The 27779-nt window shown below is 43.1% G+C and overlaps 1 protein-coding gene, 2 long non-coding RNA genes and 1 other non-coding gene across 7 annotated transcripts in view; 1 reads left to right on the forward strand and 3 right to left on the reverse strand.

The window, feature by feature from the left end:
- LOC132763901 (uncharacterized) overlaps positions 1-14425 on the reverse strand; it is a 112053-nt gene extending 97628 nt beyond the window's left edge. For both annotated transcript variants that reach the window (XR_010910347.1, XR_009630283.2), the window contains exon 1: positions 14314-14425. This is a non-coding gene — a long non-coding RNA (uncharacterized lncRNA). The remainder of the gene's footprint in view (positions 1-14313) is intronic.
- A 1951-nt stretch (positions 14426-16376) lies between these two features.
- Positions 16377-22597, forward strand: PEX12 (peroxisomal biogenesis factor 12). Of its 2 annotated transcripts, XR_010910344.1 has the most exons (4): positions 16377-16508; positions 17882-18393; positions 20187-22125; positions 22162-22597. XR_010910344.1 is itself a non-coding variant. In XM_060756881.2 (3 exons), exons 1-3 carry the CDS (start codon positions 16383-16385, stop codon positions 20548-20550), a joined length of 1002 nt encoding a protein of 333 aa, XP_060612864.2. In that variant the 5' UTR covers positions 16377-16382; the 3' UTR covers positions 20551-22597. The 2 variants fall into 2 exon arrangements, 1 of the variants encoding a protein (XP_060612864.2); XM_060756881.2 differs by having other exon boundaries at positions 20187-22597.
- Positions 16377-25586, reverse strand: LOC137097668 (uncharacterized). 2 transcript variants are annotated; one of them, XR_010910346.1, is made up of 3 exons: positions 25466-25569; positions 22973-23037; positions 16377-16533 (listed from the first exon to the last, which is right to left on the reverse strand). It is a non-coding gene; the product is annotated as an uncharacterized lncRNA (long non-coding RNA). The 2 variants fall into 2 exon arrangements; XR_010910345.1 differs by lacking the exon at positions 16377-16533 and having other exon boundaries at positions 22865-23037; positions 25466-25586.
- Positions 24471-24569, reverse strand: LOC132763976 (Z30 small nucleolar RNA). The gene has a single exon (XR_009630307.2). It is a non-coding gene; the product is annotated as a Z30 small nucleolar RNA (small nucleolar RNA).
- Positions 25587-27779: the final 2193 nt, after the last annotated feature.

Here is a 27779-nt window from a genome sequence, read left to right on the forward strand (position 1 = left end):
CAGAGTCAGCCCTAGCAATACATTATTATTATTATTATTATTATTATTATTATTATTATCTAGTCTGACCCCTTTGGAAGCAAAGCAGAGTCAGCCCTGGCAATATATTATTATTATTATTATTATTATTATTATTATCTAGTCTGACCCCTTTGGAAGCAAAGCAGTCAGCCCTGGCAATACATTATTATTATTATTACTATTATTATTATTATTAATAATAATAATAATAATAATAATAATAATAATATATTGCCAGGGCTGACTCTGCTTTGCTTCCAAGGGGGTCAGACTAGATAATAATAATAATAATAATAATAATAATAATAATAGATTAAACCCTTGTGTTGCTGAACTGCTTGCCTGAAGGTGGGCTAAACTGCTGAACTGAAGATGGGCTGAACTGCTGACCTGAAGGTGGGCTGAACTGCTGACCTGAAGTTTGGCTGAACTGCTAAACTGAAGGTGGGCTGAACTGCTGACCTGAAGTTTGGCTGAACGGCTGAACTGCTGATCTGAAGGTGGGCTGAACTGCTGACCTGAAGTTTGGCTGAACTGCTGATCTGAAGGTGGGCTGAACTGCTGACCTGAAGTTTGGCTGAACTGCTGATCTGAAGGTGGGCTGAACTACTGACCTGAAGTTTGGCTGAACTGCTAAACTGAAGGTGGGCTGAACTGGCTGACCTGAAGTTTGGCTGAACTGCTGATCTGAAGGTGGGCTGAATTGCTGACCTGAAGTTTGGCTGAACTGCTGACCTGAAGTTTCATCTATACTGACGATCGTGCCATCACCGCTCAAGCGGTGATAATACAGGATTATATTATCATCAATTATTATTGTTGTTGTTGTTGTTATTCATAGGGTCATATTATCCCCAATTATTTTTATTGTTGTTATTCAAAGGGTTATATTATCATCCTATTATCATCAGTTATTATTACTCCTCCTCCTCCTCCTGATAGGGTTATATTATCATCTATAATAATCAATAATAATAATAATAAGTTGGAAAGAACCCCAAGGGCCATCCAGTCCAACCCCCTTTTGCCAGGAAGGAAGACAGAAATTATATTATCATCCATCATCATCATCATTATTATTATTATTATTATTATATCAGTCACTGCCAGAAGGGACAGAGAGTTTCATCTATGCTGATGATTGTGCCATCACCGCTCAAGCGGTGATAATGTAGTGTTATATTACCATCAATTATTGTTGTTGTTGTTACTCAAAGGGTTATATTATAATCTATTATTATCTATTATTATTATTTATTATTATTATTATTATTATTATTATTCATGAAGTTGGAAGGGACATCAAGAGACATCCAGTCCAACCCCCTTTTACCAGGAAGGAAGACAGAAATTATTATTATTATTATTATTATTATTATTACTACTACTATTATTATTATCAGCCGCTGCCAGAAGGGACAGAGAGTTTCATCTATGCTGATGATCATGCCAAGATTTCAGCAGGGATCCCATCAGGTCCACTGGCTTTGATGATCCAAATAATAATAATAATAATAATAATAATAATAATAATGATATCTGTATCAAATGTGTCGAACCCTTTGCATCTCACAGTGATATAAGCAGGATAATACTACTACTACTACTACGACTACTACTAATAATAATAATAATAATAATAATAATATCTGTTTCTAATCAAGACAGCACTTCAAAAACCCAACTTTCTGGAGACAACCAACCGCGGCCGCCCCTTCTCTCTTTCTTCCCTCTTTTCCCTGCAAAAATATTATTATTTATTCATCAAAACCCATTGTCGTTGCAACTCAAGCGGAATACAAACGACTCAGGGAAATTGGGCAAAAGAAAGGAGGCGAAGAGAGCCTGGGTAATGTATAAGGAGCTGGATTCTGGCCTTGAGGCTGAAGAAGGGAAGAGGAGGAGGAAGAGAGAAGAAGAGAGAAAGAGAAACAGAAAGGGAAGATGAGATGGAAAGGAGGAAGAGAGAAGATGAGAAAGAGGAGGAGAAGGAAGGGAGGAATAGGAGAGAGAAGAGGAGAGGGGGAAGAAAAGGAGAAAGGAGAAGGGAGAAGAGGAAAGGAAGGAGAGGAGAGGAAGAAGAGAAGGCAATGAGTAGAAGAGGAAGGAGAAGGAAGATGAGAAGAGAAAGGGGGAAAGAGGAGGGAGAGGAGGAAAAGAAAAGGAGGAAGAGAGAAGATGAAAAGAGGAGAAAGAAAGAAGGAATAGGAGATAGAAGAGAAGGGGAAGAAAGGGAGAAAGGAGAAGGGAGAAGAGGAAAGGAAGAAGAGGAGAGAAGTGGAAGAAGAGAAGGCAATGAGTAGAAGAGGAAGGAGAAGGAAGATGAGAAGAGAAAAGGGGAAAGAGGAGGGAGAGAGGAAAATAAAAGGAGGAAGAGAGAAGATGAAAAGAGGAGAAAGAAAGGAGGAATAGGAGATAGAAGAGGAGAAGGGGAAGAAAAGGAGAAAGGAGAAGGGAAAAAAGGAAAGGAAGAAGAGGAGATAAGGGGAAGAAGAGAAGGCAATGAGTAGAAGAGGAAGGAGAAGGAAGATGAGAAGAGAAAAGGGGGAAAGAGGAGGGAGAGGAGGAAAAGAAAAGGAAGAAGAGAGAAGATGAAAAAGAGGAGGAGAAGGAAAGGAGAAAGGAGAAGGGAGAAGGGAGAAGAGGAAAGGAAGAAGAGAAGGGGAAGAAGAGAAGGCAATGAGTAGAAGAGGAAGAAGGAAGATGAGAAGGGAGAAGAGGGAAAGAGGGAAAGAGGAAGAGAGGGAGAGGAGGAAAAGAAAAGAGGAAGAGCAAAGATGAAAAAAGAGAAAGAGGAAGGAAGAGGAGAGAGAAGGAGAGGAGAGAGATGGAAAAAGCGGAGAAGGAAAGGAGGAAGTGAAGAGAGAAGGGAAAGAAGAAGAGGAGGAAGAGGGAAAGGGGAGAAAGGGGGGAAGAGACAAGAAGAAGGAAGAGGAAGAAGAGGAGAGGAAGAAGAAAAAAAGGGGAAGAAGAGGAGGAAGTATCCTTCCTTCAAGGCAATCCATATTTTGTTAGAATTGGAAGGGACTCCCCAAAGGCTATCTAGTCTGACCCCATTCCACCATTCAATACCACACAACAAAAGCCCTCCCAGCAGATGCCCATCTAACCTCTGTTTAAAGACCTCCAAAGATGCCGAGTCCAGAGGATCCCAAAGTTCACTAGTGGTGGAAGGGACCCCAAAGGCCATCTAGTCTGACCCCATTCCATCATGCAATAACACACAACTAAGGCACTCCCAGAAGACGACCATCCAGCCTCTGTTTACAGACCTCCAATGCATCCTTCAAGGCAATCCATATCCCATTAGAGTCGGAAGGTATCCTCAAATGCCATCCAGCCTGACCCCATTCTGCCGCAGCTAAAGCCCTCCAGACAGATGCCCATTGAAGACCTCCAATGCATCCTTCAAGGCAATCCATATCTGATTAGAGTCAGAAGGAACCCCCAAAAGGCCATCCAGCCTGACCCCATTCTGCCACAGCTAAAACCCTCCAAACAGACGCCTATCCAAGCTCTGTTTACAGACCTCCAATGCATCCTTCAAGGCAATCCACATCCCATTAGAGTCAGAAGGAACCCCCAAAAGGCCATCCAGCCTGACCCCATTCTGTCACAGTTAAAGCCCTCCTGGCAGATGCCCTTCCAGCCTCGGCTTAAAAGCCTCCCAATCCCAATGCCGCCCTCGTTCATCATTTCCCATTCGATAAGGGCTTTAACGGCGCCGAGAGAAAGGTGTGCGGAAACCCGAAGGTGATCAAAGGTAAGACCTGCCTCTGGAGCGAGGATTAAAAATGCTTTAATGCGGCTTATTTCCCCATCCAGGCCAAGCAAGGCGAGATGAAAGGCCGGCCGCTGCCAGGGGCTCCGAAGAGAGGAAATGAAAAGAGGATCCTGTGGGACGCTGGAGTTAATTTGATACCTTCCTCGTATTTATTTTTACTCCGAGAAGAGGCCGATTAGGATTTCTTTTCGATGGCAAGGCTTGGGGAAAACTTGGCTTGTTGCTGGGCTACAACTCCCGGCATCCACAGTCAAACTCAGGCTCCCTTATAGACATAATGTTGCTTGGAGTGCTTTGGGTCCCTTATCATCATCATCATCATCATCATCATCATCACCACCTTGATTTCTATAACCAGACATCATCATCATCACCAAGCAAAAAGTGGGTGCTAGAAACAATATCATATGAAAGCTGACTGGCACAACCTGGGGATCACAACCAGACACAGTGACGGCATCTGCCCTTACGCTTTGCTATTCTGCTGCTGAATATGCATGCCCAGTCTGGAACATATCTCACCACACTAAAACAGTGGATGTGGCTGTTAATGGGACATGCTGCTTTATTATAGGATGCCTACGCCCTACGCTGCTGGAGAAATTATACTGCTTAGTCGGTATTGCACCACCTGATATCCGTTGGGAAGTAGCAACCAATATTGAAAGGACCAAGTCAGTGACATCTCCGGCTCATCCTCTGTTCGGATATCAGCCTGCACGTCAATGCCTAAAATCAAGAAATAGTTTTCTAAGATCTACTTTCAGGAACACCTCAGCAAGCAAGAGTCCAAAAGTGGCAGGCGAAAACCCAGAATCTCAATCAGTGGCTGAGACCAGATGAGAAATTCCCTCCTGGGTGCATAGAAGACAGAGCAACTTGGAAGGTGCTGAACAATAAATAATAATAATAGATTTCTTCTTTGAGTTCCATTATCATACAGACAATAATAATAATAATAATAATAATAATAATAGATTTCTTCTTTGAGTTCCATTATCACAGAGAATAATAATAATAATAATAATAATAGAAGATTTCTTTGAGTTCCAGTCTCACACGGAGAATAATAATAATAATAATAGAAGATTTCTTCTTTGAGTTCCATTATCACACAGAGAATAATAATAATAATAATAATAGATTTCTTCTTTGAGTTCCATTATCATACAGACAATAATAATAATAATAATAATAATAATAATAATAATAATAATAGAAGATTTCTTCTTTGAGTTCCATTATCACGCAGATAATAATAGATTTCCTTTTTGAGGTACATTATCACGTAGATAATAATAATAATAATAATAATAATAGAAGATTTCTTCTTTGAGTTCTATTATCACGTAGATAATAATAATAGATTTCTTTTGTAATAACAAATAATAACAGAAGGTTTTTTCTTTGAGTTCTATTATCATGCAGATAATAATAATAATAATAATAATTTCTTCTTTGAGTTCTATTATCAGGCAGAGAAATAATAATAATAATAATAATAATAATAATAATAATACATTATAAAATAATATATATATTTCTTGGTTTTATCATCATAGAGAATAACAACAACAATAGGTTTCTTCTTTGAATGTTATCAATATGGAATAATAATAATAACAACAATATCAGGTAGAACAATAACAATCATCATAACATGAATGCAGTTCAGCCACACTTTAAATGTCACGGACCAATGCAATGGGATTTGTAGTTCGCTCTTGGGCAGAGAAGGCTAAGGGCTTTAGGAAGCTGCATTAATTCTGTAGCGTAGATGCAGACAGTCAGAAAGACAGATGGGAGGGGGGTGAATGTAGTGGGAATTGCAGGGAATTATCAGGAGAGACGTAGAGGCCTCCCGGGAGCCAAGGGCCAGCGGGAGACGCCGTTTCCCAGGTCCTTATCTCACATAGGCCTCCATAGGGTGAGATCAGATACTTCCCGGAATAAACCAAAGTGTCAGCGCAGAGGAAAGCTCCCATTTGTCACAGAGAGAAAAAGCAGCAGAGGCCCAAGTGAGAAGGAAGGAGAGAGGGAGGAAAGAAGGAAGGAAGGAAGGGTAGGAGGAGGACAAGAAAGAAGGGAGGGATGGAGGGAGAGGAAGGAAGGTGAAGGAAATGAAGAAAGGAGAGATGGAGAGAGAAAAGGTAGAAGGAAAATTAGATAGGGGAAAAGAAAGAAGGGAGGAAGGAAGGGAGGGAGGGAGGGAGGGAAGGAGGAAGGTGAAGGAAATGAAGAAAGGGGAATGGGATAGAGAAAAGGTAGAAGGAAAAATATATAGAGGAAAAGAAAGAAGGGAGGAAGGGAGGAAGGAAAGAAAGAAGGTGAAGGAAATGAAGAAAGGAGAGATGGAGAGAGAAAAGGTAGAAGAAAAATAGAGGGGGGAAAGAATGGAGGAAGGCAGGAAAGGAGAGAGGAAGGTGAAGGAAATGAAGAAAGGAGAGAGGGAGAGAGAAAAGGCATAAGGAAAAATAGATAGAGGAAAAGAAAGAAGGGAGGGAGGGAGGGAAGAAGGTGAAGGAAATAAAGAAAGGAGAGAGGGAGAGAGGAAAAAGTAGAAGGAAAAATAGAAGGAAGGAAGGAAAGAAGGTGAAGGAAATGAAGAAAGGAGAGAGGGAGAGAGAAAAAGGAAGAAGGAAAAATAGAAGAAAAGAAAGAAGGGAGGGAGGGAGGGAGGGAGGGAGGAAGGAAGGTGAAGGAAATGAAGAAAAAGAGCGGAAGAGAGAAAAGGTAGAAGGAAAAATAGAGGAAAAAAAGAATGGAGGAAGGAAGGCAGAAAGGAAAGAAACTGAAGGAAATGAAGAAGGGAGAGAGGGAGAGAGAAAAGGCAGAAGGAAAAATAGAGGAAAAGAAAGAAGGGAGGAAGGCAGGAAAGGAGGAAGGAAGGTGAAGGAAATGAAAAAGGAGAGAGGGAGAGAGGAAAAGGTTGAAGAAAAATGGATAGAGGAAAAGAAAGAAGGGAGGAAGGAAGGCAGGAAGGAAAGAAGGTGAAGGAAATCAAGAAAGAATGAAGAAAAAGAGAAGGAGGAAGAGGAAGAAAGGGTAGAACAAAGGATATAGATAGATAGAGGATGAGAGGTGAGAAGGAGGAGAGGGATGGGTGGATGGATGGATGGAAAGAAGGTAGAGAAAATGAAAAAAGAAGGAAGGAAGGGGGAAAGGTAGAAGGAAAAAAAGAGAACAGCAAACAAGGCAGGGAAAGAGGAATGGATGTATGAAAGAAGGAAGGGGGAGGGGGGAGGGAAAGGTGAAGGAGGAAGGGAGGGAGGGAGGATAGAAAGAAGGATAGATAGATGGAAGACAAGAGGGAGGGAAGGAGGGGAGAGAGGGTTGGGTAGAAGGAAGTGCAAAAGAAAGGAAAGAAGGTGAAGGAAATGAAGAAGGAATGAAGGAAAAAGAAAAGGAGGGGAAGGAAGGATAGAAAGAAGCAGAGAGAAAGGAGGAAAAGGGGAGGAAGGAAGGACATGAAAGAAGGAGGGAGGGAAAGAGAGAAGGAAGAAAGGAAAGGAAGGAAGGAACTTTAGGAAGAGAAGAATGGAAGGGAGGGGAAGAAAGGAAATTGAGGAAGAGAAGAAGGGAGGGGAAGGGAAGGAAGGAAATTGAGGAAGAGAAGGGAGGGGAAGGAAGGAATGAGGGGTAGGAGGAAGGACAGACAGGTGGAGGACAAGAGAGAAGGGAAGGAAGAACAGAGGGAGGAATGAAGGAAGAAAGGAAGCCATGAGCTTGTGTGCTTTCGCTGTGGCAAGGCTGCCTCCTGCAGGCAGGAAGAGGAAGTAATTATATGATGATTATTATTATCCAGTCCACCTCCCCTTCTGCCATAAAGGAAGATAGACTATGTTGTTGTTGTTGTTGTTGTTGTTGGAAGAGACCCTAAAGGCCATCCAGTCCAACCCCCTTTTACCACAAAGGGAGACAGAATTCCAATATTATTATGATTATGATTATTAGAAGGGACTCTTAAAGGCCACCCAGTACAACCCCCATCTCCCAGGCAGGAGGATAGACATACACCATCACCACCACCACCACCACCATCATCGGAAGGGACTCTAAAGGACATCCAGTCCACCCCCCTTCTGTCATAAAGGAAGATTATTATTAGTAGTATTATTATTGGAAAGGACCCCCTTAAGGCCATCCAGTCTTTCTGCCATAGGAAGATAGAATTACTATATTATTATCAATATTATTATTATTATTATTATTATTATTAGTAGTAGTAGTAGTAGTAGTATTGGACGGGATCGCTAAAGGCCATCCAGTCCAACTTCTTTCTCCCAGGCAGACAGGAAGATAGGATAATAATAATAATAATAATAATAATAATAAAGGCCTAAAGGCCATCTAGTCCAGCCCCTTTCTGCCAGGCAGGCAGGAAGATAGGATAATAATAATAATAATAATAATAATAATAATAATAATAAAGGCCTAAAGGCCATCTAGTCCAGCCCCTTTCTCCCAGGCAGACAGGAAGATAGGATAATAATAATAATAATAATAATAATAATAATAAAGGCCTAAAGGTCATCTAGTCCAGCCCCTTTCTCCCAGGCAGGCAGGAAGATAGGATAATAATAATAATAATAATAATAATTATTATTATTATTATTATTGGAAGGGACCCCTAAAGGCCATCCAGTGCAACCTCTTTCTCCCAGGCAGGAATATATTATTATTATTATTATTATTATTATCATCATCATCATCATTGGAAGGGACCCCTAAAGGCCATCCAGTCCAACCCCCTTCTCCCAGGCAGGAAGATAGACATACACCATCATCACCACCACCATCATCTTCGGAAGGGACTCTAAAGGACATCCAGTCCACCCTCCTTCTGTCATAAAGGAAGATTGAATTGCATTATTATTAGTAGTAGTATTATTGGAAGGGACCCCCTAAAGGCCATCCAGTCCAACCTCTTTCTGCCATAAAGGAAGATGGAATCACTACATTATTATTATTAATATTAATATTATTAGTAGTAGTAGTATTGGAAGGGACCGCTAAAGGCCATCCGGTCCAGCCCCTTTCTCCCAGGCAGGAATATGTTGTTGTTGTTGTTGTTGTTGTTGTTATTATTATCATTGGAAGGGACCCCTAAAGGCCATCCAGTCCAACCCCTTTCCTCCCAGGCAGGAATATTATTACTACTACTACTACTACTACTACTATTATTATCATTGGAAGGGACCCCTAAAGGCCATCCAGTCCAGCCCCTCTCTCTCAGGCAGGAATATATCATCATCATCATCATTGGAAGGGACTCCTAAAGGCTGTCCAGTCCAACCTCTTTCTCCCAGGCAGGATTATTATGATTATGATTATTATTATTATCATCATCATCATCATTGGAAGGGACTCCTAAAGGCCATCCAGTCCAACCTCTTTCTGCCATAAAGGAATATAGATTTACTATATTATTATTATTAGTAGTAGTAGTAGTAGTATTGGAAGGGACCCCTAAAGGCCATCCAGCCCAACCTCTTTCTCCCAGGCAGGAATATATTATTATTATTATTATCATCATCATCATCATCATCATCATTGGAAGGGACCCTTAAAGGCCATCCAGTCCAACCTCTTTCTGCCATAAAGGAAGATAGAATTACTATATTATTATTATTATTAGTAGTAGTAGCAGTAGCAGTAGTAGTAGTATTGGAAGGGACCCCTAAAGGCCACCCAGTGCACCCCCATTCTGTTGTGCAGGAAGGCACCATCAAAGCTGTCCTGGCAGATGGCCACCCAGCATCTGGGATCAATATGGGTGCCTCAGAGAGTCTTTTAGTCTTCGAATTTTTATCAACACGAAGAAACCCGAAACGGAGGAAAAGCCTTGATAAGAGACTCTTTTTCTTTCTTTCTCTCTCCCTTTGGATCTCAAGCTTTTAATATTACGTTTCACAAATGATAAGATTACTTTTTCTGTATTAGCATTATCATCATTCAGAATAAAATAAGGAGGGGAGGGGGGAGAGCGAGAGATCGGTTTCGAATTTAATCGTAGTCTTTTTGTTCCTGCCGAAAGAGAAGAAATTATATATATATATATATATATATATATATATCTGGAAAAGAGCCAGTTGTTGAAGAGTGTTTAAGGATATCTGGGAGATTAGGATAATGGCAAAGCTGGCACACTCGAGGAAAGGACGGGAGAAAAATATGATTATTTTGAAAAGCGCTTAATTTGATTTTATTTGCAAAGGCATTTTTGTCTCTTTTTAATACAAAAAAGGCTCTTTCGCTCCTAAGAGGGTTTTTAATATTCATTCGCCTGCGAGAATCAAATCGATTTCTCCCCTATGTTTTTGCATCAGGATTTGCTATATTATTACTATTAACATCTATTAATTATTATTATTATTATTATTGTTATTATTTATTTACATGTATTATTTATTAGTAATTATATAGTAACAATATTACTATAATTTATTAATATTATTATCATTATTATTTATTAACATTATTATTAACATGGATTTTGTATTTATCATTGTCATCATTATTATTTACTAGCTTGGGGACCCGGCGTTGCCCGGGTTATTAGAGAAAGTGGGTAATGGCGGTTCTGTATGCCAAGTTTGGTCTTTATTGGTCTTTGGATAATGGCAGCATTATTTTCAGGAAGTGAGTGAAGGTACTTGAAGTCCCATCATCCATGGGCCATCCTCCTACAAACAGCAGCAGGATATAGAGTGGGTCATGGGGGCTTTGTGTGCCAAGTTTGGACTTTATCAGTCATTAGATGAGGGTGGCAGTGGTGTCAGTAAGTGAGTGAAGGTATTGCAAGTCCCATCATCCAAAGTCCATCCCCTTTCAAATTGCAGCAGGATGTAGAGTGGATCATGGGGGCTCTGTATGCCAAGTGTGGTCTTGATTGGTCATTAGAAGGGGGTTGCAGCAATTTTGGAAGGGAGTGGAGGTACTTGAAGTCCCATCATCCATGGTCTGTCCTCCTCCAAACTGCACCAGGATGTAGAGTGGGTCATTGGAGCTCCATGTGGCAAGTTTAGTCTTGATTAGTCATTGGCGAGGGTCTCAGTGGTCTCAGGAGGTGAGCAACGGTACTGCAAGTCCCATCATCCATCTCCAAAGTTTTCCAAATAACACCAGGACGTAAAGTGGGTCATGAGAGGTCTATGTGCCAAGTTTGGTGTTGATCCGTCATTGGATGAGGTTTGCAGAGGTCTCAGAATGTGAGTGAAGGTACTGGAAGTTCCATCATCCATGGTCCACCCTTCTCCAAAACTGCAGCAGGATGTAGAGTGGGTCATGGGGGCTCTGTGTGCCAACTTTGGTCTTGATTGGTCATTAGATGAGTTTTGCAGTAGTCTTGGATAGTGGAGGTACTTGAAGTCCCATCATCCATGGTCTGTCATCCTCCAAACTGCTCCAGGATGTAGAGTGGGTCATTGAAGCTCCATGTGCCAAGTTTAGTCTTGATGAGTCATTGGCGAGGGTCTCAGTGGTCTCAGGAAGTGAGTGAAGTGACTGCAAGTCCCATCATCCATTGTCAAATTCTTCCAAACCGCACCAGGATGTAGAGTGAGTTATGCAGGCTCTCTGTGTAAATTGTGGTCCTGATCCATCATCGTTGGCAGTTGTAATGGTCTTAGGAAGGGAGTGCAGGTAATGCAAGTTCCATCATCCATGGTGCATCCTCCCTCAAACTGCACCTGGATGTAGAGTGCGTCATGGAGACTCAGTGTGCCAAGTTTGGTATTTATCGGTAATTGGATGAGGGTTGCAGTGGTCTGAAGAATTGAGCAGTGGTACTGCAAGTCCCATAATCCACGGTCCATCTCGGCCAAACCACACCAGGACGTAAAGTGGGTCATGAGAGGTCTCTGTGTGAAATTTGGTCCTGATCAGTCATTGGATAAGGTTAACAGCGGTCTCAGAATGTGAGTGGTGGTACTGCAAGTCCCATCATCCATGGTTCATAGTCCTCCAAACTGCAGTAGGATGTAGAGTGGGTGATGGGGGCTCTGTGTGCCTATTTCGGTCTGTATTGGTAGTGTTCTGACCCAGCCCCCGGCCTTTCCTTTCCTCTCTTTCTCATCTCGGAATGTTGGAATTGAGGCTGGCCAATCAGAGACCATATGCAAATTTCCTTCTCATGACTCCGTTTCTGTCATGAACTCTTTTCTCCACCAGGGGCTCCTCTTGAAGCTGGCCAATCAGAGACCATATGCAAATAGCACCGCTGCCCAGCCAATCGGAATGTTGGAACTTTCTGGCTGGCCAATCAGAACGCTGGCACATACACCGTCCGCCCTCCGCCCTCCACAATTCCTCTGTCCGATACAAACACTCTTCTTTATTATATATATAGATTAACATGGATTCTGTATTATTTATTATTGTTATTATATATTATCATTATCATTATTATTTATTAACATGGATAATGTATTATTTATTATTCTTTAGTAACAATATTATTATTTATTAACATGGATTCTGTATTAATTATTGTTATTACTTATTATTTATTTATTTATTTATTAGCATGGATTCCATATTATTTATTATTATTACTTCTTATTATTTATTTATTATTTATTAACATGGATTCTGTATTATTTATTATTGTTATTATATATTATCATCATTATGATTATTTATTAATATGGATAATGTATTATTTATTATTCTTTAGTAACAATATTATTATTTATTAACATTATTATTATTATTTATTAACATGGATTCTGTATTATTTATTATTGTTATAACTTATTATTTATTTATTATTTATTAACATGGATTCTGTATTATTTATTATTGTTATTATATATCATTATTAAGAATATTTATTAACATGGATAATGTATTATTTATTATTCTTTAGTAACAATATTATATATTAACATTATTATTATTATTTATTCACATGCATTCTGTATTATTTATTATTATTATTTATTACCATTATTACTAATATTTATAAATATGGATTGTTTTATTTATTAATATTATCATTTGATTATTATTTATTCACATGGATTATGTATTATTTACTTTTACTTAACATGGATTATGTATTATCTATTATTATTTAGTAACAATATTATTTATTAGTATTAGTATTATTTATTAACATGGATTATGTATAATTTATTGTTTTTTTGTAAAATATTATTATTTATTAACGTGGATTACGTATTTATTAACAATATTGTTATGTTATTGTTCATTATTATTTATTAAAAGGAGGGAAACCCAAACCTTCAGAGGAGCAAAAAAGAGAGGGAGGGATAGGAAGCATAAAGGAGAAACTGTATAGATCAGAATAAAGGGACCCCCAAAAGCCATCTAGACCGACCCCAATGCAAGGAGACACAATTCAAACACTCCCAACAGATGTTCATCAAGTATCTATTTAAAGATATGCAAATAAGAAGTCCACTAAACTCTCAGGGAGTCTATATGCAAATAGAGTTGGAAGGGGATCCCCAAAGGTCATTGAGACCGACCCCAATGCAAGGAGACACAATTCAAACACTCCCGATAGATGTTCAGGGATCTCTATTTACATAAAGAGAGTTCAGGAAACTCTAAAGGGGTCAATATGCAAATAGAGTTGGAAAGGGATCCCCAAAGGTCATCTAGACCGACCCCAATGCAAGGAGACACAATTCAAACACTCCCAACAGATGTTCATAGATCTCTATTTATAACGAGAGTCCACTGAACTCTCAGGGAGTCTATATGCAAACAGAGTTGGAAGGGGATACCCAAAGGTCATTTAGACTGACCCCAATGCAAGGAGACACAATTCAAACACTCCCAACAGATGTTCATCCAGTCTCTATTGACATAAAGAGAGTCCATCAAACTCTAAGGGGGTCTATATGCAAATGGAGTTGTAAGGGGATCCCTAAAGGTCATCTATACCGACCCCAATGCAAAAAGACACAATTCAAACACTCCCGACAGATGTTCATTGAGTCTCTATTGGCATAAAGGGAGTCCACCAAACTCTAAGGGGGTCTAAATGCAAATAGAATTGTAAGGGGATCCCCAAAGGTCATTTAGACTGACCCCAATGCAAGGAGACACGATTCAAACACTCCCAACAGATGTTCATTGAGTCTCTATTGGCATAAAGAGAGTCCATCAAACTCTAAGGGGGTCTATATGCAAATAGAGTTGGAAGGGGATCCCCAAAGATCATCTAGACTGACCCCAATGCAAGGAGACATTGGGTCTGAACCACCAAACTCAAAGGACCACAGAGTCTATTATCTGGGAAGCAGAGAGGGCGGAGCGAATGCAAATAAGGGGGCGTGGCTCCGCTGGGAAGGAGGCGGCCTCTTTGGAGGAGCCTGGGGGCGTGGCTTCGCGGGTGACGTCACATTTCTACTCCTGCGCATGCGCCCTTGTGTCTGCAGGCCCGGTTCGAAAGCGAGGTGAGTGAGGCCGAAGGGCTGCCTTCCGCAAGACGGGAATTAATCCCGGGAGCGGGGCGAGCAAGGCGGGAGGCCTACCTCGGTTTCCAAGGCCTGAGGCCTAGTCGGGGGAAGGAGGCGCGGCTAGAGTTGCTGCGTCAGCGGTCTCCCCTCGTCAGGGGGCGGGGCTTGAGCTATTGGGGGCGGGGCTTAGGCTCTTTCACTTTCTTTCCGGTGGAGGCGTGGCTTGAGCTCGCCCCTCCCTCTTGGGGCGTGGCTTGTGCATTTCTGCTCCATTTAGAGGCGTGGCTTATGGTCATTTCTCGCCCCTCCCTCTTGGGGGCGTGGCTTTGGCCATCCACCTCCCTTTAGAGGCGGAGCTTAGGCTCTTCCCTTGCCTCTGCCTCTTGGGGGCGTGGCTTTGGCCTTCCAGCTCCTTTTAAGAGGCGGGGCTTAGGCTCTCCCTCTTGGGGGCGTGGCTGAAGAGTCATTTCTCACCCCTCCCTCTTGGGGGCGTGGCTTTGGCCATCCACTCCCTTTAGGAGGCGGGGCTTAGGCTCTTCCCTCGCCTCTCCCTCTTGGGGGCGTGGCTTTGGCCTTCCAGCTGCCCATAGGGGGCGTGGCTTGGAATGAATGAATGAATGAATATATTTATGAATGGGTGTGTTTTTATTATGATAGCAAGCAATACAAAAATACATCAGCTACTGGTCAAAGGGAGCCCTGTGCCGGCAGGACTGAAGACAAACAGGTCACAGGTTCGAATCCGGGGAGAGCGTGGATGAGCTCCCTCTGTCAGCTCCAGCTCCTCATTTATTTATCGTGTCATCAGCATCCATTGTATTACAATTCTAACGGAGCAAAACAAACACACAGCTTATAAAGAAAAAGGAAAAAAAACACACAGAGTTTGCAAATTTGGTAGTTGATTAAATGTCCTTTGACCAGTATCTGGCCACTTGGAGTGCCTCTGGGGTTGCCGCAAGAAGGTCCTCCCTTGTGCATGTGGCAGGACTCAGGGTGCATTGCAGCAGGGGGTGAGTGGTTTGTTCTTCTCCGCACTCGCATGCTGAGGAATCCACTTTGTAGCACCACTTCTGAAGGTTGGCTCTACATCTGGTGGTGCCAGAGCGCAGTCTGTTCAGCGCCTTCCAAGTCGCCCAGTCTTCTGAGTGCCCAGGGGGGAGTCTCTCATCTGGTATCACCCATGGATTGAGGTGCTGGGTTTGGGCCTGCCACTTTTGGACTCTCGCTTGCTGGGGTGTTCCAGCGAGTGTCTCTGTAGATCTATGTCTTGATTTAAGTCGTTGACGTGCTGGCTGATACCCAAACAGGGGATGAGCTGGAGATGTCTCTGCCTTGGTCCTTTCACTGTTGGCTGCTACTTCCCAGCGGATGTCAGGTGGTGCAATACCAGCTAAGCAGTGTAATTTCTCCAGTGGTGTAGGGCGCAGACACCCTGTGATAATGCGGCATGTCTCATTAAGAGCCACATCTACTGTTTTAATGTGGTGAGATGTGTTCCACACTGGGTAAGCGTACTCAGCAGCAGAGTAGCATAGCGCAAGGGTAGATGTCTTCACTGTGTCTGGTTGTGATCCCCAGGTTGTGCCAGTCAGCTTTCGTATGATGTTGTTTCTCGCGCCCACTTTTTGTTTGATGTTCAGGCAGTGCTTCTTGTAGGTCAGAGCACGGACCAAAGTGACTCCCAGGTATTTGGGTGTGTTGCAATGCATTGCAACACAGCTCCTCGTGCAGGGACATGAGAGAAGCCTCCAACAAGGATGGTAAAAACATCAAAAACATCCCCTGGGCAATGTCCTTGCAGACGGCCAATTCTCTCACACCAGAAGCGACTTGCAGTTTCTCAGGTCACTCCTGACACGACCAAAAAAAGGACATTTAATAGAATACCAAGTCTGCAAACTTTGTGTTTTGCTTGTTTGTTTTTAATGTAATACAACTGTTTTGGTTCGCTCCTGACACGATAAATAATAATAAATACATTATTATTGTTTTTGTTGTTAGACTCCTATGGCTGTTGCAGTCCAGACTTCGTGTTCAGCCCACTAACTTCCTGCGGAGGCGTAGAGTGGTGCTGGAGGGCCAAGGACATGCCCAGAGAGGCCACATTATATTGGAAGTAGGTTTCTTAAAGGGGCGATGTCATGGCGGAGCGAGGGGCCCACCTCACGGCGGCCTCTGCCCACGAAGACCAGCCCTCCATCTTCGAGGTGGTCGCCCAGGACAGCCTCATGTCCGCCCTCAGGCCAGCGCTCCAGCACGCGGTCAAGGTGAGGCCATCCAGTCCAGCCCCTCCTGCCAGGAAGGAAGATAGAGTTACTATTATATTATTATTAATATTAATATTTTTCTGCCAAGAAGGAAGATAGAGTTACATTATTATTATTATTATTATTATTATTATTATTATTATTATTATAAACACAACAAGATGAGTCCACAGCAGATAAGATCACTCTGCTGGCTGTTGTATTGAATCACACGTCGGACCCTTCCCAAGTCTCTAGGACTGTGTGATGTATCGGCGAATAATGTGTGCAAATCCCAGTAAGGTGGCCTTCTCAGCTGACAGATATTAATTTTGTCAGCACCGATTGTGTTTAAGTGCAGGCCAAGGTCTTTAGGCACTGCACCCAGTGTGCTGATCACCACTGGGGCAACCTTGACCAAATTATTATTATTATTATTATTATTATTATTATTATTATTATTATTCCAGTGTTGGAAGGGACCCCTAAAGACCATCCAGTCCACCCCCCTTCTGCCAGGAAGGAAGATGGAGTTACCATTATATCATTATGCATTATTATTATTATTGTTATTCCAGAGTTGGAAGGACCCCTAAAGGCCATCCAGTCCACCCGCCAGGAAGATCAAATTACTACAGTATATTATTATTAGACACATTGTTTGAAGGGACCTGAGAATTTAGTCCAACCCCCTGTATTTACATATAGCCGTATCTATCCATCCATCCATCTATCCATCATATCCTAGAGCTGGTGGAGACACAATGTATGTCTGTATCCATCTATCTATTAATCTATAGATACGACCCTCATGGGCCATCCAGGCCAACCCTCTATATGTATGAGTGGATGTAGCCCTATCTCTCTCTCTCTCTTCATCCATCCATTATATTTTAGAGCTGGAGGAGACTATATATGTATGTACCATGTCCTAGAGTTAGAAGGGAGCCCCAAGGACCACCCAGTCCAACTCCTGTATGTATGTGTGTATATAGCTCTATCTACCTATTTATCCATGCATCTATTTATCTATCATATATATGAGTTGGAAGGGACCCCCAAAGGCCATTCAGTCCAACCCCTGTATGTTTGTGTACATATAGCTCTATCTATCTATCTATCTATCTATCTATCTATCTATCTATCATAGCCAGAGCTGGAAGGATTCCCAAGGGTCATACAGTCCAACCCCTGGATGTGTGTGTGTGTGTGTGTGTGTGTGTGTGTATATACAATAGGTGTCTATCTACCTATTGTATCTTAGAGCTGGAAGAGACTCTTGGCTGATGTTTGGCTTGAGGTCCACCAAGACTCCTATCCCCCTTTCTAATGGCCCTGTGTGCATGTGCCAGTGGGACTTCTCATTGATTTGCCTCCCTTGCCTTTCACGGCAGGTGCTGTCCGACTCGAACCCGGAACGCTGGGGTTGGCTGTGGCGCGGCTTCGACGAGGCCTTTGCGCTGCTGGAGCTCCTCCTGCAGCACCATTTCCTCTCCCGCCATGGGGGCTCCTTCGCGGAGAACTTCTACGGCTTGAAGAGGGTCAGCGTGGATGACGGCCGCTCCCATGGCCTGTCCGCCGGGCTGCGGTTGCGCTCGCTGTGCCTGCTGGTGGTGGCGCCCTACGTGGGGGCTAAGCTGGGGCGGCTGGTGGGGCGTCTGCGGGAGGAGCAGGACTACGCCATCCACCCACCCTCCTCGCTCCGGGGGCGCCTCTGCCGGGCCGCCCTGGCCATGTACCCCTTTGCCGCCCTGGCCTGGGAGGCCTGGGTCCTGGCCCAGCAGATAGGCTACCTCCTCGGCAAGGCCCAGCACCACTCCCCGCTCCTCCGCATGGCCTGCGTACGCCTCGTCCGAATGACCACGCAGGACTGGCAGCAGGACAGCAGCGTGAGGAAGTCCAGCAGGTGAGTCCCAACGGGCAGAGGGAGGCTGTTGTAAAGCTGTATTATTGATTAATGGCGTGGGCCTGGGTGCTGTTGGGACCACTCTACCTATCCACTCCAGCTCTATCTATCTATCTATCTATCTATCTATCTATCTATCTATCTAAGTCTCTATCATATCCTAAAGGTGGAAATGACTCTATACTCTATCGATTGATCAATCGATCGATCTATCATATACTAGAGCTGGTGGAGACTCTATGTATCCATTTATTGATCAATTGATCAATCAATCATATCCTACAGTTGGAAGAAACTCTTATACTCTATCTATCCGTCCACCTGATTGTTTTCTCCCTTCCCTAGCCCAGAGAAGGCCTACTTTCCCCCACACTGCAGCTCTTAGAATGCCTACTTTCTCCCTTCTCCAGCTCCAAGGTCTACTTTCCCCCTTACTGTAGCTATGAGAAGGCCTACATTCTCCCCCAGCCATGAGGCTTAATTTCTCCCTTCTCTAGCTCACTTTCCCCAGCTGCCAGAAGGCCTGCTTTCCTCCTTCCCCAGATCCATGTCTACTTTCTCCAGCTCTGAGAATGCTCACTTTCTCTTTCTTCCCCCACTCAATTTCACCAGCTCTGAGAAGGCCTACTTTCTCCCCTCTACAACTCAAGGAGGCCTACTTTCCCCCTTCCCCAGCTCCGAGAAGGCCTACTTTCTCCCTTTTCTAGCTCACAGGTCTACTTTCCCCCTTACTGCAGTTATGAGAAGGGCTGCGTTCTCCCCCAGCCATGAGGCTTAATCTCTCCCTTCTCCAGCTCACTTTCCCCAGCTGCCAGAAAGCCTGCTTTCCTCCTTCTCCAGCTCCATGAGGTCTACCTTCTCCCTTGTCCTGCTCCCTTACTCCAGCTCTGAGAATGCTCACTTTCTCTCTTCTCCCGCTTTCACCAGCTCTAAGAAGGCCTACTTTCTCCCCTCTGCAACTCAAGGAGGCCTACTTTCCCCTTCCCCAGCTCCGAGGAGACCTACTTTCTTCCTTCTCTAGCTCACTTTTTTCAACCCTGAGGTCTACTTTCTCCATCTCTGAGAAGGCCTACTTTCTTGCTTCTCCAGCTCACTTTCTTCAGCCCTATGAAGGCCTACTTTCTCTCTTCCTCAGCTTACTTTGACCCTTTCCCAGTTCACTTTCCCCCAACCCCGAAAAGGCTTGCTTTCTCCCTTCTCCAGCTCCGAGGCCTACGTTCCCCTTCACTCCCAGCTCTGAGGCCTACTTTGTCCCTTTCTTCAGCTCCAAGAGTCCAGCTTTCTCCCTTCCCCAGCTCACTTTCTCCAGCTCCGAGGCCTACTTTGTCCATCTCTGAGAAAGCCTACTTTCTCCCTAGTCCAGCTCACTTTCTCCAGCTCTGAGAAGGCCTATTTTGTGACTCCTTTCACTCCAAGAAACCTACTTTCTCCCTTCTTCAGCTCTGATGCCTACTTTCTCCCTTCTCCACCTGAGAAGGCCTACCTTACAATGTCTAGCTTTCCTTCCTCTCATCCACCCATATGTCCCTGTGGCGTCAACCCAGAGGGTCACTTCACCTAACAACAAATATAGGTACTTTTGATTTGTGTGTATATATAGACCACACACGGGCCAACTTCGGCCCTCCATCCAGGCGTTTAGGACTACAACTCTCACATTTCCTAACAGCCTACCGGCTGTTAGGAATTGTGGGAGTTGGAGTCCTAAACGCCTGGAGGGAAGGCTGAAGTTGGCCCATGCCTGCTCTGGATCGATTAACTGCCATTCTGTTGTTTCCTCCTCTTCCTTGCAGCCTGTCCCTCTGGCTCTCCACGGGCCTCTCGGTTGGGGTCTTCTTCCTCCAGTTCCTGGAGTGGTGGCACTCTCCCGAGAACCAGGAGTCCCTCCGGAGCTTGACCGCCCTCCCTCCACCCCCACCGCCCCTCCACCTGGACCTGGGCCTGGACTCCCCTCCCGCGATGCTGCCAGCCCTCCGGACGCTCTGCCCACTCTGCCGCAAGGTCCGGGCCAACGAGGCTGCCCTCTCCACCTCCGGCTTCGTCTTCTGCTACCGCTGCGCCCATGCTTACCTGAAGGCCCACCAGCGCTGCCCCATCACGGGGTACCCGTCCCACACCCGGCACCTTGTCAAGCTCTACGCCAAGGAGGAGCGCTGAGGGCCACCTGCCTTCCATCACTTCCTCAGGAAGCCTTCAAACTTGGAAAAGGAACTTCTTTGGGGCTTCCATCTTGGGAGTTGGACCCTGACACTGGTCTCAAGGAGTTGTGGGATTCCATGACTTCCCTCCCAAACAATCGTGGCATTCCATTACTTCCTTCAGCAGTCTCCCAAGAGTTATGGGATTCTGTACTTTCCTCAAAAACTTTCAGACTTGGAAAAGGAACTTCTGGGGGGTTGCCATCTTGGGAATTGAACCCTAACATGGGACCCAAGGAGTTATGGGATTCCATGACTTCCCTTCCAAACAATCGTGGCATTCCATAACTTCCTTCAGAAGTCTCCCAAGAGTTTTGGAATTCTGTAAGTTCCTTCAGAAGTCTCCCAAAAAGTTATGGGGTTCCATCACTACCTTCAAAGGTCTCCCAAGAGTTATGGCATACCATAAAATCCTCTGGAAGTTTTCCAAGAGTTATGAAATTCCTTTTAAGGTCTCCCAAGAGTTATGGAATTCCATAACTTCTCTCCCAAACAATCATGGCATTCCATCACTCCCTTCAGCAGTCTCCCAAGAGTTATGGGGTTCTGTAAGTTCCTTCAGAAGCCTTCAGAACTTCTTTCAGGCTGCCATCTTGTCCCAAAGAGTTATAGGATTCCATGACTTCCTCCAAGTTGGAAATAGGAACTTCCTTTGGGCTCCTGTCTTGGAGTAGACCCTCACATTTCTCCCAAACAGTCATGGAATTCCATCACTCTCTTCTGAAGTCTCTTAAAGAGTTATGGGGTTCCATCACATCCTTCTGAAGTCTCCCTAATGTTATGGGATACCTTTGGAGGTCTCCCAAGAGTTACGGGATTCCATCATATCCTTCTGAAGTTTCCCAAGATTTGTAGGATTCCATTACTTCCTTTGGAAGGCTCCCAAAGAGTTAAGGGGGTCCATAACTACCTTCACTGGTCTCCCAAGAGTTATGGGATTCCATAGTTCCTTCCGAAGCCTTCAGAATTTCTTTCAGGCTGCCATCTTGTCCCAAAGAATTACAGGATTCCATAAGTTCCTTCAGAATCCTTCAGAAATGGGTATGAAACCTCTCCCACACAGTTATGGGATGCCTAACATCCTTCTGAAATCTCCCAAGATTTATAGGATTCCATTACTTCCTTTGGAAGGCTCCCAAAGAGTTAAGGGGGTCCATAACTACCTTCAGTGGTCTCCCAAGAATTATGGGGTTCCACCACTTCCTTTAGAAGGCTCCCAAGAGTTATGGGATTCCGTAAGTTCCTTCAGAACTTCTTTCAAGCTGCCATCTTGTCCCAATGAGTTATAGGATTCCATAAGTTCCTTCACAAGCCTTCAGAAATGGGTACGGAACCTCTCCCACACAGTTATGGGATGCCATAACATCTTTCAGAAGTATCCCAAGACTTATGGGATTCCGTAAGTTCTTTCAGAAGGTTTCAAGCTTGGAAAAGGAAGTGAACCTTCACTCATTTCTCCCCAACAATCATGGCATTCCATCACTTCCTTCTGAAGTCTCCCAAGAGTTATGGGATTCCATAATAGCCTTCAAAAGTTTCTCAAAAGTTATGGGGTTCCAGCACTTCAAAGGTCTGCCAAGATTATGGGATTCTATCACTTCCTTCTGAAGTCTCCCAAAGAGTTATGGGATGATGGGAGATGTAGTCCAAACCATCTTATCTTAATGTCTAGCCTCAATGTGAACTCAGGGATCAGCCAGTTGCTCTCTTTTTTATGAGATTTTGTTTGTCTTCTACTGAATTACTTTTGGAGAGGACTACGCTTCCAATAATCCACACTAGCTGGGGGATACTGGGAGTTGAGGTTCCTCAAGGGGATCCTTTCAAGCTATAGTAATACTATTTACAAATGATGGAAATACCCATTAACCCAGAAGTATAGACAAGCCACCCCAATCAAATAAATAAAGTGTATTATTATTATTAATCCGGGATGCTCCCAAAAGGGGCTGAGAGTGTGTACAACCTGTACAAATTTTGTCCCATTAAAAATAATGTGAAACCAATCACCTTCAGTGCTTTGTGTGCATGAATTTCCTGGCTGGAGGATGCTGGGAATTGTAGTCCACGCCCTGGTGCCATTTATTAATTAAGGTGAATCCTTTAAAACCAATGGGAATGTGAGGCATTAATTGGGAAAGCATCTTCCCTGGATTCGAGGGCTGGGGTGGAGGCCATCCACAAGTTACTTTTTAGTTACCTTTATTGTTTCTTTTCCAACATTACTTTTGAGTTACTTTTCCAAATTACTGTCAAGTTGCTTTCCAAGCTACTTTTCCAAGTTAGTTAGTTACCTTTATTGTGACTTTTCCAACATTATGTTTCAAGTTACTTTTTAATTACCTTTATTGTTACTTTTCCAACATTACTTTTCAACTTACTTTTCCAAATTAGTGTCAAGTTACTTTCCTGTTACTTTTCCAAGGGCTGATCTTCAAGGGCCAACCTGCAAAATATGAAAAAAATGGAGAGTGGTGACTGTTCAAATTTATAATAGAGGAATAAGCGAGTAAATATGGAAAGCCTTAATCAAATGCTATGCCTTAAATGAGAAAAAGCGAAGGCTTAATCAAACACAATATTTAAAATGGGAAAGTTGATAGAGGCTATGTCTTAATCCCATTCAATGGGAGAAATGGGAAGGGACAAAGAGTTTCATCTATGCTGACGATTGTGCCATCACCACCCAAGCAGTGATCTTTGAAATGCTTGAACAGAAGCTCTCCGAAGCTTTGGGTGCTCTTTACTGCCTATTACAGGGATAACCAGCTGATTCCTAATCCATCGAAAACGCAGACATGTGTTTTTCACCTTCAGAACAGACAAGCATCCCGAGCTCTGAGGATGACCTGGGGAAGGAATTCCACTGGAGCATTACACCACACCCAAATATCTGGGAGTTGCCCTGGACCGTGCTTTGACTTATCAGAAGCCCTGCTTGAATATCAAGCAAAAAGTGGATGCTAGAAATATCACATGACAGTGGACTGGGACAACCTGGGGATCACAACCAGACAAAGTGAAGACATCTGCCCTTGCACTTTGCTACTCTGCTGCTGAGTATTCATGCCCAGTGTGGAACACACTAAAACAGTGGATGTGGCTCTTAATGAGACATGCTGCATTATCACGGGGTGTCTGTGCCCTACACCACTGGAGAAATTACACTGCTTAGCCGGTATTGCACCACCTGACATCCGCCGGGAAGTGGCAGCCAATAGTGAAAGGACCAAGGCAGTGACATCTCCAGCTCATCCCTTGTTTGGGTATCAGCCAGCACGCCAACGACTTAAATCAAGACATAGTTTTCTAAGATCTACAGAGACATTCGCTGGAACACCTCAGCAAGCGAGAGTCCAAAAGTGGCAGGCTCAAACCCAGAACCTCAACCCATGGCTGAGACCGGATGAGAGACTCCCTCCTGGGCACACAGACTTGGAAGGCGCTGAACAGACTGCGCTCTGGCACCACGAGATGCAGAGCCAACCTTAAGAAATGGGGCCACAAAGTGGAGTCCACAACATGTGAGTGTGGAGAAGAGCAAACCACAGACCACCTATTGTAATGCAGCCTGAGCCTTGCCACATGCACAATGGAAGACCTTTGTATAGCAACACCAAAGGCACTCCAAGTGGCCAGCGACTGGTCAAAGGACATTTAGTATAATGCCAAGTTTTTAAACTTTGTGTTTTTAAAATACATTTCAACTGTACCCTTAATTCACTTCTGACACGGTAAAAATATCAGACGCATTTGATTAAATGCTTCATATTTCCTATTCCTATGGCTACAAGTATATTCCTGAAATTGGAGGCTCTACTTTCAGTGGGGGGAATGGGGCAGTTTTGATGGAAAAATCGACACACTAGGCTTTCGAAATGGCTCAGAGAGAAGATTTAATGGGATCATCTCTTGGTCAAGCGCCCAAACCGTGGTTCCGGCCATACCAAGTCAGGCTATACTTCGCTCATCATTGCCTTCAGGGCGTCTACACTGCGGGATGAATGCGGTTCTGACCCGCTTTTGTAAAGCTGATGTCCTGCCATAGTGCATCATCATTATTATTATTATTACACTATGTAACACTCATGGCCAGAATCACTGGGCTGCTGTGAGGATTCTCCCAGGCAGGAAGCAGCCAGGCTTTGAAGCTGCAAGGCCATTTAATGGTAATCAAGGTAGCCAATGGCAACATTCACACTTATCTCAAGCAGACGAGAGTCCTTTCTCCCACCTCCCAACAAAGGATTCCCCCAGGCAGGAAGCAGCCAGGCTTTGAAGCTGCAAGGCCATTTAATGCTAATCAAGGTGGCCAATGGCAACATTCACACTTGCCTCAAGCAGACAAGAGTCCTTTCCCCCACCTCCCAACAAAGGATTCCCCCAGGCAGGAAGCAGCCAGGCTTTGAAGCTGCAAGGCCATTTAATGCTAATCAAGGTGGCCAATGGCAACATTCACACTTGCCTCAAGCAGACAAGAGTCCTTTCCCCCACCTCCCAACAAAGGATTCCCCCAGGCAGGAAGCAGCCAGGCTTTGAAGCTGCAAGGCCATTCAATGCTAATCAAGCTGGCCAGTGGCACCATTCATTGTTCTTTCTCCCACACTGGACATCATTCCACCCCATTTGCCTTGTTTCCAACAGGCCTCACAACCTCTGAGGATGCCTGCCATAGATGGGGGCGAAACGTCAGGAGAGAGTGCTTCTGCAATATGGCCACACAGCCCAGAAAACTCACAACAACCCAGTGATTCCGGCCATGGAAGCCTTCGAGTTTAAACCATTTAGATATTTAATATACAAATCGCAATATATATATATTTCCTGCGACATTCTTCACATTTTTCAGGAGCTGCTTCTACACAAGATCTTACCCTGCCGCCATCTTGCTTCCGGGCAAAGAAATGTGGCCGGGAAAGCCCCTTGCGCATGTCTCTTCCCTCTCGACCAATCACAGTCCTCGCTGACTCAGTGACGTCGCGCGGCCAGTGCCCAATCACCACCCGCCTTGGAGGATCAAAGAGGGAAGGTTAAGAAGCGGTGGTCCATGTGAGCCACACTTCCGGAAGAAAGTGTTTGAACCCTGGGAGCAGCAGATCACAACTCTATATGAGTTTAATGTTGCCAGGAAACCAATACATGAGAAATAAAAATATCAAAACTTTTCTGAACACAACTCAATTTATTTATATTATTCTTATGTAGTTATTAAAATATTCTTATTTAGTTAGTTTATTTATTAATAATAATAAATTATATTATGCATTATAAATTATAAGGAGGAGACCATGAAAATGAACAAAATCTGGCTACCAGTATTAAAAAAACTCTAAAATTACAACAGCAAAACAACAGAGAGGAAACAACCAGGCACATCTTAACACCTCTCAGCAAGAGATTTTCCCAGGCTCAGGCCAGCCTTCAAATGCTAATGAAGGTGGTCAATTGAAACATTCACACCTAGCTCCAGCAGAGAAGAGTTCTTTGCCCCACCCCCCCAATCATTCCACAGATATATAAACCCATTGTCCTAATTCCAACAGACCTCACTACCTCTGAGGATGCTTGCCATAGATGCAGGCGAAACATCAGGAGAAATGCCTCTAGGACATGGCCCTATAGCCCGAAAAAGAACCTAGTGATTCCACAAGAACCTAGTGATTCCAGCCATGAAAGCCTTCGACAATACAATTATATTATTATTATTATTTGTCGTGTCAGGAATGACTTGAGAACTGCAAGTCGCTTCTGGTGTGAGAGAATTGGCCGTCTGCAAGGACGTATTAATAATAACATTCATTAATATTAAATAATAATAAATATAATTATTTATTATTATTTATATATTTATTTATTTATATTAATACACATTATTATTAATAATAAATATCACCATCATTATTAATATTAATATTAATTAATATTTATTCTTATTACTTTTTACTAATTCTTATTAGTTTATTATTAACATTATTATTAGCTAGTTTATTTACTTAGTATTTAATATTTATATCAAAGGCTATTAACATTGCCATTAAATATTATCATCCAAGGATCGTGACATTATTTGATAGTGTTTAATATTAATATACAATTACTATTCTATTAAATGTTATGACTATTTAATAATATTTAATAGATTTAATTCATATTAAATGTGTTTTGTGTTACATGTATATGTTATAGTAAATGAATATTGATATTAAATGCTATCAAATCCTATTGAATATTGATATGAAACGTTATATATATATATATATATATATATATATATATATATAAAACATTAATATTGAATTATAATGTTGATGTTAAATATTAGTTATTTTTTTATAATATTTCATATATATAAATTTGATATAAACTGGAATAAAAATGTATTGATACTGACAAAAGAGAGGAAGGAAAGCATTTATAACCCAGGAACAAAAATGTTGTTATATAGTGTAATTGTGTAATAGTGTAATGGGCAACGGGAGATACCCCAGATAGTATGTATATGTATGTATGTGTGTGTGTGTATATATATGTGTGTGTGTGTACACATACATACATACAGATACTATCTTGGGAAACCAGCATTGCCCAGGTTATTGCAAAAAATCAGCTTTGTAATTGTACCAAATGCATAAGGTTGTGGGTGAACTACAACTCCCATCATGCCAGGTTAACCCCCTGAAACTCCATTCGTACTTAAGGTTTGTTATGTTGGGTAAGTTTGCTCTGGATGCATCGTCGTTAGGATTCAGTGTGGTCTCTGGCTGGAGGATAAACTACAACTCCCACTATGGTGAGTTAATCCATGCAAACCTCTCCAGTAGGTTGAGTTAGTCATGGGCTTTCTGTGTGCCAAGTCTGGTTTATTGTCTGTGTTGGTCACTGTGCCTCCAGATGTAGGTGAACTACAACTCCCAAAAATGATGGTCAGTTCCCCTCAAACTCCTCCAGTGTATTTAGTTGCCAATTGTGGTTCTGTCTGCCAAGTTTGATTCAGGTCCATCATTGGTAGGGGTCACCGTTTCTCTGGTTGTAGGAGAACTACAACTCTCAAAACTCAAGGTCAATCCCTTCCAAACCCCTCCAGTAAATAAATGTGGGTGTATGATGTATGCGTGCCAAGCTTGGTCCAGATCCATTGGCTTTTGTGTTCACAATGCTCTCTGGATGTAGGTGAACTACAACTCCCCC

This window comes from Anolis sagrei, chromosome 11 (assembly GCF_037176765.1).
Source record: "Anolis sagrei isolate rAnoSag1 chromosome 11, rAnoSag1.mat, whole genome shotgun sequence".
In the NCBI taxonomy this organism is placed as follows: Eukaryota; Metazoa; Chordata; class Lepidosauria; order Squamata; family Dactyloidae; genus Anolis; species Anolis sagrei.

Excerpts from the sequence above, each read along its gene's own strand:
- PEX12 (XM_060756881.2), top strand. The coding sequence starts at position 16,383 with ATGGCGGAGCGAGGGGCCCACCTCACGGCGGCCTCTGCCCACGAAGAC. Across the intron at positions 16,509-17,881 it reads CGCTCCAGCACGCGGTCAAG|GTGCTGTCCGACTCGAACCC; the intron begins GTGAGGCCATCC and ends CTTTCACGGCAG. Across the intron at positions 18,394-20,186 it reads AGCGTGAGGAAGTCCAGCAG|CCTGTCCCTCTGGCTCTCCA; the intron begins GTGAGTCCCAAC and ends TCTTCCTTGCAG.